Below are 12,166 nucleotides of genomic sequence, written 5' to 3'. Positions count from 1 at the left end.
TTGTACCCCGAGTTCTTTCCCTGTGAATTCCACAAAGCCGGACACATCCTCGCGATTACCCTAATTACGGTAATAATTAAATATTAGATTAAATACAACTTCTTGACGAGCGAAGCAGCTATTAGGCAGTTTCCGTTCAGAAGGATGGGTAAGCGTCCGTAATTCAGGGTCCTCTGAACATATGCGTAACAGCAATTTAAAACGCTGTATCGCAAATTGCATCACAATCAAATTATGTGCTATTAAGTGGCGCGCATTATCATAAATATTTTAAAAACAGCTGTAGCGAGTTTTCTATTAATGCAGACGACTCGATGAATGACAACTGGACCTCATCTCACACCAGGATATATTATCATTACCGTTATGTAACTCGAGGACCTCTTTTATGAGGCTCCTGCAGCTTCGTAACTGCACTCCCAGCAGGAGCAGGGCAAGGTGGGGTTCCTTTAATGGAGGAAGGTCTTTCACGACGTTGTACCTTAATGTTTGTTGATGATCATACAGCCTCATACAAGCCCAGTATAAGAATGCCTCCATTTCGTGTGTGTGTATATATATATATATATATATATATATATATATATATATATATATATATATATATATATATATATATATATAAGCGTGCGTCCACGAGAGAAGACAACACATCTAACAACAACTCTGGTGTTAATCCAGAGGGTAGTGGGCGAGGCGCCGTAAAGTGTTCCGTAAAATGAAAATAACACGTTACATTACAACAGTCGGTGGGTTGATGAATGAGTGGGTGAGCAAAACATTGAATGGATGAGCTACAGGGAGAATGAGTGAATATATGAGTGTGTGTGTGTGTGTGTGTGTGTGTGTGTGTGTGTGTGTGTGTGTGTGTGTGTGTGGCGCGAGGTAGTGTGTGAGGTGGAAGAAGGGCTTATGGCTCACGTCAGCGATAGGGGCGGGATTAGCATTACATTCCCTGTTCCTTTTACCTTCATAGCTTTCCTCGGTGTTTTTCTTGTTCCGTCACCTCATCTCCCCGCGACCTCCGTGTCCCCTCTCCCTGCTGCTCCCCACACCCCGCGTACCCCACCGTATACCTCCCGCGACCTCCGTGTCCCCTCCCTGCTGCTCCCCACACCCCGCGTACCCCACCGTATACCTCCCGCGACCTCCGTGTCCCCTCTCCCTGCTGCTCCCCACACCCCGCGTACCCCACCGTATACCTCCCGCGACCTCCGCGCCCTCTCATGACACCTGTCAATCAGCCCATCATCCCGCCGGCAGGGTGGTTGACGTCACTACTTGTTACACTCAGATCTGGGCTGACGGACCTTGGTTGGGGCTGATGTGGAGGGGGTGTGAGAGGAGGAGGAGGAAGTGAGGAGCTGGACGGCGGAGGGGAGAGTACGAGGAACTAACATAGAGGAGGGAGACTTGGAAAGAAGCGAAAATATAACCGAGAATGGAAAATGACGAATGAAAATGGAGATAGTAAAGAGTAGAGAAACTGAAGCATGAGGAAATAGAAAAATAATATGTAAACATGAGGGATTACACAAGAGATGTATACATGACTGCATAAGTAAACGTTACAATCATGATAATTAAACGAACCACAAAAGTGTATGAATGAGTAGAAAAGTAGTTCAAGTGTACCTATGAGGAGTTGAAAAGTAGTTCAATGTGGAGAGGCAGGCACAGGGGTGGAGGCAGGGGAATGTGAAAGCCAGTAGAGAGGGTGGTCGAAGTGTGGCGAGACGAAACAGAAACGTACACACTGTGTTAACAATCATGAATGTGAAGAAATTGTGCGTATTATGACTTGAAGGGCGTTTCAATGAACACTTGTGTACATAGCATATATACGTGTATATATATATCTTAAGTTCCTTACTCAAAGGTTGAATTTGCTTCAACTTACGAGCAAGGTCAGCTTCCGGGTTCATTGTTTTACAAAGACCATAACTCGGGTAAAATGTAAAACGAGAGTTATGCGTCGTATGTCGTGCAGTCCTTCAGATACAATGAAACAAACACAAAGTTCCATAAACAATGGAGAAACTTTCTTCAAGTTCTGGTGCAAGTTATGGTTCATGTGAAATCTCTTTGTAAGCGGCACAAAATTTTAACTATAATTAATGGTCTTCCAACAATCAATTCCTTATATATATTAAGAAACAAATGCATGAAGTTTCATGGCCAAAATTAGAATTTTCCTTATGAGTCAACTTAATCACCGGACTCATTGTTTTATAAGTGACTTTACGTAGGCGAAATTCAGACCAGATAATAGATCATATATCGCTCGCTTCTTCAGATGTTGGGAAACGAATGTTTAAGTTTCTTCAGCAACTAATTCAGTCCTCATGTTGCCACCAGAGGTGGTGACCTGACGGACTGCACTGTGACTCTCGAGAAAGGAGGAATGATGGTCGGGTGGTTAGACGTCTCACGGCGACAAGCAGGCGACCCCCAAGTGTTCACCATGCGACCGAAAACGAAGTGAAAATAAGAACAATAATACCGTCAAGTGTGAATGAAGGAGGTAAACAGGAAGTGGGTTAGAAGGGGAAGCCAGAGGTAATCAAACCACACGACCATCCGCGACACTGGAGGCAGCGGTCCCCGTTATTCCAGCAGTGACAACTCCGTCACTGTCCCCCGTTACTGCAGCAGTGTCAACTCAAGCAGCATCGACCTCTCCCCTCACCCACCTCACAGTGTCTGGTCCTGCAGTGTGGACTTCGACAATGACGTCCCAGACAGTCTGTGTCGAGCAGTATTACAGAAACCGAGCGTTGGGCAGGGTCGATTTCGGCACCGTCAGCCCTCAGCCTCACCAGCGTCTACGTCAGCCCAGCTAGCGTCAGGCCAGCGGTAGTGTCAGCCTGGCAATGTCAACCGCCCCGGAGGCGTTTATCAGCCGTTCTGACGGTCGCGGATCATGGAGATTAAAACTCGCCTTAGATCAACGCACACGACGTCACACGAAGATTTAAGCTGACGTAATTAATTTGATATCCACTAATTATTGATTATGTAAATTCTAGTGGCCTTCAGACCAGTTTCAAGGAAGATAACATCAGGGGAGCCAATGAGATCCTTGGAACGTCGCTTGGGCTGACCAATAGTATGTTGGTTATGTAGTTTCCATTGTGTCTCGGATACTTATAGGCTATCAGGTTAATCCCTTCAATCAATCGCATTTCCTGAATAGCAATGTACTGCAGATGTCTTTCTAATCACGAAACATCACTTAAAATATTTCGAAGACTTTCGTTAATCCCGATCAAGAGTAGTCGCTGAATCTCCAGATAAATGCGAATCCCCTTAAAACGTCAACGGAAATGCTGCTTCCTCAGACTTCATCAAATCTTATCTCTCCTCCGTAGCTCCATTTCGCACCCCTCCTATCTACGCACTTCATCTTGCTCTTATACCTTACTTCCGCTCAGAGCACATGATACTCTCACCTCAAACTCTCCACCTTCCGCACACATCCTCTTTCCCTTCTTTCGTATTTTCTCATCCCAACTCTTATGGACATCTCCCTCACTTGATCATCTTTCCCATTTCTCACATACCTATCTCCTTCTTCATAGAAACAATCTTTTCTCTTAAACATACCTTCTCTCGGGAACCTGTACAGTCAACCCCTCAATTTTTTTCTTTGATGTCCGTTCCGCTTCCTCATCTACCACTCACCTTTTACATATACTCCTGTCTCCATCATCGTCAACACACACAGCTCCACATCACTTATTTTGAATCATACATGAAATTCTTTCCTTTTCTACTGACATCTTTTTTTTCACTGAATGATACCAATGATTTTAGAAAAGTCTCAAGTTTCAAAGCTGCCCGATTAGTCCAGTCCCAAACCACCCAGAAAGATCTACCCAAACAAACCACCAGCCCTTAACTACCATGAAATCTTTGACCCTCACGAACCCATGAAGTTTCCAACCCTGTCTATTTCAGCAATACAACCGTATTAACTCAACTTTGAAAACTTGAGACAAACATTCTACGAAGCTCCAGTCTCTACTACAACAAGAAGACCCACACTTGTGAACCTTAAGAATCCTAAAATATCCTAAACTTTAGTGACCCTAATTGGCCTGGACCCTAATGATCCGTTCACCACAACAGCACGAAAAGAGCCACATTCCTCCTTCCTTCAGGAATACGTTACCGGTAGGAGGAAGCTGGACCAGTTGGCAGGCGTGACACTCACCTACGGGGGAGAGAGAGAGAGAAGCGGGGTGAGTCACACAACACATTTAGCATTACCCACACTATTGATTCCCCCTTACCTCACCTACGAGGGAATCTTCATGTATGTACCATACATCCTTCACACACACAACCATGAATGACCCGAACACCTTTTGTACCTTGCTTAGGCTGGTGTGTGTGTGTGTGTGTGTGTGTGTGTGTGTGTGTGTGTGTGGTGTGCGAGCGAGTGTGTAAGCGTAATTACCAATTTGCTAGAGAGTTTGACACTCATGTGTATGTGTGTGTGCACACGAGAGAAAAGACATGGTGCATAATAATATGTATGGTCTAAGACAGAGCAACACGAGTGTAAAACTTTCTCCCTGTTACACACAAATAGCAGTCACTATCATCATCATTCACATGAGAAAATGAATTGAAATCTGACTTCACGTTACATTAATGAAGTTCATTAGAAACTGTATAAGCAGCAGATATTCTGTTACACGAACTGGATAACAGGCAGAAGGATTTTAGTGTAAACTGTTCCTTTATTATTATTTCTAAAACCTTTGGCTCGTAAAAGCAGCTGTGAGCGTCGAGGTTGAGGCATGGCAGGTTGTAGCCTCCGCCGCCAAGTGCCGTCAAATTCTCCATGACGGCCACCAGCTCTTCTCTCTCTGATGCCAATTATGCAACAACCTCGCCCTGTGTGGCTCCTGGGGCAGATGCCCTTCTCTCTTTTTTTCTACATTAGTTCTTGCCCCTTCCCTAAGTCGAGTCGAAGCAAAAATCAGCATGAGGAGGCCTGGTATTTGAGTGTACAAATCGTAGAGCATTCAAGTCATTTTGGTCGAGAGAGAGAGAGAGAGAGAGAGAGAGAGAGAGAGAGAGAGAGAGAGAGAGAATTTCCTTCCCTCCGGCATGTGTGAATGAAGGCCAGGCGGATACATGGCAACACTGCAGCGCTTACACGGGCAACTAACAGCTACTCACGAAGCGTAGACGAGAAATGTAGACTATGAGGCCATTAACAGCCCCGGTACATGTGCCATACCGCATGCTACATTACACAACTTTGATCTCAATTCAAGCCTATGATTAGTGTCACATTGCCATGCACCATGTAAAGAGGATCTATGCAATACATCAACCCTCCTGAGCGTTATTTCCGACCTTGTGTATATATTAATTAAAGGTGGCATCGCGTTGCGGCCAGCCCGTGACACCCGCAAGACGGAACACAAACACGTGGCGGCCACGGTAGAGGCTCACCCACGGCTCCGGAACTGGCTGCGCTGCCGGCCTCAAGGCTGGGCCTTCAAAGGCTCCTCTCGCTAGTGGCGGGTGGGCTACAGGCTCTGGTGGTGGGGCTTCAAAGGAGACTTTGCTGATCCCAGCTTGATTATAAGGGACTCAAGCTGCGAGGGAAAATGCCATGCAAATTGCGCTACTAGGATTCTGGCCCATTATTCCACTGCGGCGGCGGGCACTGGCTTAAACACACATTTTCTAGCCGCAGTTTTGCCCAGTGAGAATCACCTTGGATAATCCTGCTGACTAGCGTTGGAAGGCAGCGGCCTGGGTGTTCCCAGTGGCACCCTTAAACACCACCACGACCATCACCACTGCAGGACATACCTTCGGATCTCCTTCGATCCCTTCTATCTATACTACGGCCCCCATCTTCTGTACCCATCACCCCTCCACACAAATATAGCACGTCTGTAACATGATCATGTTATCACTACTCCTATGACTGCATCCTCAGATCCTCCAGTCTCTACATTATGAAACTTCTTACCATACTTTGACTACCTTTCTTCATACCACAACGGTCCATCCTCCCGTACTACAACCCATCCCTATTATGACCTCTCTCCATACCGGGAGAACCCGTCCCTCACACCACGGCGCCCCTCTCTCAACATTACGGCCTCCTGTCTTCACGATATAATGCCATTACTGTTTGCTTCCCTTTACAGCTCTTCTCCTACTGTGACCACTTCCTCCGTTTGACAACACTTGATCACCTTCATTCATTCTTTATCGTCCTTCCACAAAAATAATAGCTTTCTCTTTTTCCCATTCCCTTCCTCTCTCTCTCTCTCTCTCTCTCTCTCTCTCTCTCTCTCTCTCTCTCTCTCTCTCTCTCTCTCTGAGATAGACGAACGGATAAGTAGATAAAAAGATAAAAAAAAAAATTGGAGGAAGGAGAATTTCTTGGGTGGTATTATCACAGAACCTTTGCGGGGACGGGTCGAGCACAGACGACGCTTATTAATAGCGGAATATATGTGCAAAAACTGGCTTCCAGCTCGTCTATCTCGCTGCTGCAAAATCTACAGTGAAATATAGCTCCTCCCCGTCTGACATACTTCCTTGCAAGGTAAATGATAGTGACTATGGAGATTCTTCCATGCAGTTTAATGCAGCGAGGCACAAAGAACCCTTACAAGTCTTGAAAATTGTCAAGAAATGCCATAGTTTGAGGCGCCAGTATCAAAGATCCGCACCCCATTACCGAACAAAAACAAAAATAAATCATGTACTTTGGTATAAAATGTGTTGGCCGGCTACGCATAGCCCATAGCCTTCCCAAAGCTGCAATCAACCGCAAGATTATATCTTTCCTTCAATAATTACCGATTCTTCTCAAACAATCACCCTGAACATTTCACACACACCCCTCAGGCACGCTACGACACAACCCCTGAGCTCACAACAAAGCACAAACAAACCAGATAACTAACAAAAACGGACAAAGAAGTTTGCAGCTCTGCCGCTGCATCACTGGTCACCGCAGCAGTTCCTCGGGTTCCTTCGATATGAACCTGCTCACGCCCTTCCTCTGCCGCCGCCACTGTACCGTCCTGCTCATTTCCTTCAGCCACTACAGGATATAAATCAAACGATAAACTACACACTTCCTCTGACGCTCTGAAGGGTACAAGAGGAATCTTCAGATGCGTAGCATTTCTCTCCACTGTCAGCACTTCGTCAGCGCTGACGTCGTCATTCATCGTCAGTGGTTCACGGAACATGGATGGTGTCCACATCGTCTACGATGAACACAGACCCGGCGGTCAGAGCTCATGCCTCAACTCATCCCTTACTTAATTCACATTCTTCCACGGTCCACATCCGTCACAAACGCAATATCACAAGACCAACAAACAATGTCGTAATGTTATTTTCCGTCATGTGAAGGAACTGTAATCACATACATTTCGTTTCCCATAAATCAGAGAATTACATAATTCTATTACTGATTTTCTATATATACCCTATTCTGTAATAGTTCTTCATAGTGCAGTTGAGAGTGATCTGTGTTCTTATGTTCTCTCTTTATTCAGTCGTTGGTTTCTGGATCTGTGGTAACAAGTGTTCATAGACTCTTACATGATGTCTGTATTTACAAACTCACTTGAAACCGATGATCGTGTAGTGGAGGCACCTTACTGCAACGTGGATGGTGTCCGTGTCGTAATCTCCTAATATATTTTTTGAAATTGAAACCTGAATCATCGGGCCATCAAATAAATCTCCACAGGCATGATGACTAGTATCTGTGTATGTGTGTATACATGATGGTTCAGTACGAGTATACCGTCTAGCATACGTGGTTAAACCCTCGTCTCAGGTCGGAATGATATATAATGGAGTATCCAAAACTATCGTAACAGAGGTCAAGTACATATCAGTACACGAGCTTCCATATCACAAGATTTTGATTCCGTCACACAAACTCATACAAACACAAATACACATATAACAGGCACATACACACACACACACGTCCTACAAACACGTGCACAAAAGTACATGCACACACAACACAGTATAGAAATACAGATTAAAACAGACTAAACAGGGAAATCGTTAATGCGGGGAGCTTACAAAAGCTTCGACAAGTGATAGGTATATCAAGAGACAGGACTCAAGTGTAAAACTCCTTCCTCGTACAGTGCAAATAGATCAAACACACACACACACACACACACACACACACACAATCTCATCGAAGCCACCAGAGGGCGTACAGACCACTACATGAGCAGGCCCATCCAAACCATTATAATCATCATGAATAATCAACAGACTGTTTATCAACCTCAATCTTTATATTTGTGTAACGAAAGTTTAACACTATCTTCTCTACAGCCCTCCTGTTTACTGCAGTATGTGTCTTGTCTCACTATACGTAATCGAGCCTTTGTTAGTTTCTGTTCAATAAATCGTTGAACTAGTTATAGAAGAAGTAGCAGTAGTTATAGAAGTAGTAGACGAATCGTAGTAACAGTACAATTGTAATTGTAGTAGTATCGTCAGATATTATTCAGAGAATTATTACAACACACACACACACACACACACACACACACACACACACACACACACACACACACGTAAGATACACACGCATATCATTCATTTTTCATTAACTATCTCGTTTTATCATTTCGCTGCTAGTTGTACATATGTAGTTGCATCACAGGGAGTGTATTCACGCCCACTGCTTAGTCTGCAAGAACCAAACACAAGGTATTGTTTGGTCTTGTGTTAATATGTAAAGCGAACCCGCAGACGATACATGGAAGAGCCGGACGTTCGCTCAAACAGGTGATGAGGTGTTGACAGGTCCAGATAAAAAGCTGGGCTCAGCACTAGTCAGCCACACACTGGCCAGCCTCGTCACATCGTCCGCTACTAGTGTGAGTCAGTGTGTCATAAGACCATAACCCAGGGTACTATAGATGTACGTACTTATTTTTCTAATACAACTGTAAAGGCCACCTGATCTTCCTCGAGTATCACGGAACGAAGAAAGACCCGATCTCCTCCTTACCAACTCAACCTTACACACACACACACACACACACACACACACACACACACACACACACACAGCGTGCTTGTGTGTGTAGAGCACCAACAGAAGAGCGTAATTTACCCTTCGGCTCCTCCACCACCACTACCACCACCGTTATCTGATTCGTGACCACCACCAACCCCGAGCTCCACAACCTCACTCGCACCCCAACCACCAACCCTACCCATCCTACCGCACTCCTTCAGTCCGAACCAAGAAGCATCTTGCTATTTTTTTTCTTAATTCTCGAATCTTATAATCAAGGTCTCCCTGCTGTGTGTGTGTGTGTGTGTGTGTGTGTGTGTGTGTTTAACGAAAAATGCGAGGGCGAAGTTCTTCGTGTGGTCCTTATTACATAAGCGTATGTATCAAATCACAAGCAGGAGATAGAAGAGAGAGAACAAAATGCGCCCCACACCACCACCACCATCACCAGTAACAACTACAACAGCGGCAGCAGCACGACGACGACAACAACAACAACAACAATGTCGTACAACAAACAAGGTGGCTGAAAATCAACAGCGTTACTGGCACGAAGGGCGTAACCCCGCAAGGCAATTAATCTAGTCTGGGTCATAAGGCAATGAGCTGCGGGGGTCACTGTCGCGTGGCTGGAGGCAGCCGGCAGGTGCCTCTTGTTCAGACCCTGCCTCCCTACCTCCACCCCACCCCGGCCACACCGCCTCCTCCACTACCAACATTACTATTACCAACACTGCTGTTCCTGCCACCACTACCACCAACGGTACTATTACCAACACTGCTCTTCCTACCACCATCATCAATATTCTTATAAACTCTACTGCTCCTAATTCTGTTATCGCGACTTCTACTACTATCACTACCACTGCTACATAACTACATCTACTCTCACCAACCATGACAAGTTACCACTCGACTGTCAGAGTCATCACTGTAAACACCAGCCACTTCACCATAACACCTTAGTACCACTAACCAGCAGCAAGTATGACAGTGACACCACATTTGTTATCACCATCAGTGACAATGACTATGATCAACAGGTAAACTTTTAAGTATTCTCTTTCTACGAGTGATTCCCGCATGTATGACACGTATAATCCAACACGATAGTACATCTCTCTCATACTCTCTCTCTCTATCTAGACTCGCCGTTTACCAGAACATTACTTAAGAACGTCAGAATACACAAGTCTTGCTCTCTCATACACTGGGCCTCTAGCGTGACGATAGCCCCTCGTGCATCCAGACTACTGTTCTCCCGTGTACACATTTCCTTGCGCCCCTCACCCTATCCCTCTTCATTTTCACTTCCGACGCATCTGCTGTCTCCCTTATTTACCCTAATGCCCCCAAAGTCATCCCACCTCTCCGTGCAGTCATCTCACTTGTGTGACTCCTTGCGTTCTGTCAGCTCATTCTAAACCTCCCTACATACTCTATATCTTTCCCTACTCACAATGCTCCACTTCCACTCCTCCTATACCGTCCTACTTACCATTATTCTTCCCGGTTCACTCGACGTTCCGTACTTACCCAGATACTCTCCTGTGTCACTATCAACACTATGAATTCCATTTTTTTTTTTTTTTGACAACGATCCTCACTCAACTGTCCACCTTGTAACGTCCATATCTTAACTACCTATCAGTTAATAGATCTACATCTCCCTATTGTTCACCTTTCAGGTTAACTTCCCATACTCCCTCTTCTTCTACCCATACCTGCGCCTCTGCTCCCCCCACTCCCTGCGTCCCCTCTCCATCAAACCCTCCTCCCTCAGCCCCTGCCTATCTCCCCTGGTCGCCTACAAACAAAGAGCTTCATTAGGGGAATCAGCCTATCTTCGCCAGCTGGAAGTAAATTAAGTGAGTTGCATACACGAGTCGAGCGTCTCTCCATCCATCAATCCGTCAATCCATCAGTGAGGCCATTAGCGAGTGTCAAGCGTCACACTCACTTACCAATACCTGCACACTCACACATCAACTTTTTTCGCTCTTGAGGAACCAGGTGAACCTTTTAATAATATAGCAATATTCCGCTGACTTTCAGTTCAGCGCGGGTTGCCTACACTCATTCTTATTTTTCTTTTTTGTATTTCGTGTTTTTTTTTTGCGATTTGGATCGCGGTGTAGTTGTGGAAGGTCATCACGAAGGCAACAGAGACAGCAAGCACAACAAGGCTATCTATTATTAACACAAAATCACGGCATTTATACCACGTAAACACCTGGGTATATGCGAGTGTTGTTCTGTTGGGAGACAGAGCTATGCCCGGCAACACACACACACACACACACACAAAGAAAGGCGGCGACTCAGCTCATCAGTTTTGGAAAATGTGCCTTAAAAACTTAAAGTATCTTCCGCATATTTGGATGCAATTACAGGACTCGGGAACTCTCTTTCCAAACATGTTTGTTTAACTTGCAAGTCTTTTCACCTGTTTCCCCTACAGAAAACCTCGTCTCAAAAGCTAACAGACTCCCTAACACCTATTCCGTACTCGACATCACTTTTCCATCCCTCCTCACCCCACCCTATAATTCTTGCCCATCCCACAACTCTTCCCATAACCTTGACCTTAACCGTATCAGATACGTCCTCCCCTTTACCCTACTCATCTTTTCTACCTCCTCATTATACAAACTTTCCCCAACCCTCATCTCTTTCCAACAAAACTCTCCCACATCACAAGTCTCTTCCATTCTACACCACAACTCAACAAGTTCACCTCATACCTTCCCTCACTAAAAAGGGAAAATATCACTGTTCCTCATACCAGATCCCTTCCTAACCAGACTTCTTACCCAACCCACACTTTTCCTTCACTCGGCGAAACATTATTCCTCTTCCCAGTTCTTCCCCATCCAACACCTATTCTCCATTTCACACTATTTCCCATTACCACTCACCATATCGCCATCATTTCCTTCATGTATTATTTTTCATAACCTAATCACATATCTCTATCCCACAGCATATTTTCACCTGGTCCCTCTTCCCCATAATATACCCTCTTCACTTTGCACCTCCTCCTCACCATACATGCATACATACACCTTCCCAACTGAAGTGTCGGTCTTCCCTTATCTGTCGTTCTCATGT

General features: G+C 45.1%; 1 protein-coding gene across 19 annotated transcripts in view; it reads right to left on the bottom strand.

Moving 5' to 3' along the window:
* Window positions 1-12,166, bottom strand: part of hth (Meis homeobox homothorax) — a 576,382-nt gene that overhangs the window by 389,590 nt on the left and 174,626 nt on the right. The window contains exon 7 of one of the 19 annotated variants that reach the window (XM_071677174.1): window positions 4,175-4,216. The exons of the other annotated variants lie outside the window; for them this stretch is intronic. Within the exon in view, the coding sequence (XP_071533275.1) occupies window positions 4,175-4,216 (42 nt within the window). The remainder of the gene's footprint in view (window positions 1-4,174; window positions 4,217-12,166) is intronic. 19 annotated transcript variants of the gene reach the window in all.

Source organism: Panulirus ornatus, chromosome 24, assembly GCF_036320965.1.
Source record: "Panulirus ornatus isolate Po-2019 chromosome 24, ASM3632096v1, whole genome shotgun sequence".
Classification (NCBI taxonomy): Eukaryota; Metazoa; Arthropoda; class Malacostraca; order Decapoda; family Palinuridae; genus Panulirus; species Panulirus ornatus.
Note: the sequence above shows the minus strand (reverse complement) of the source record. Positions and strands in the feature narration are given on the sequence as shown.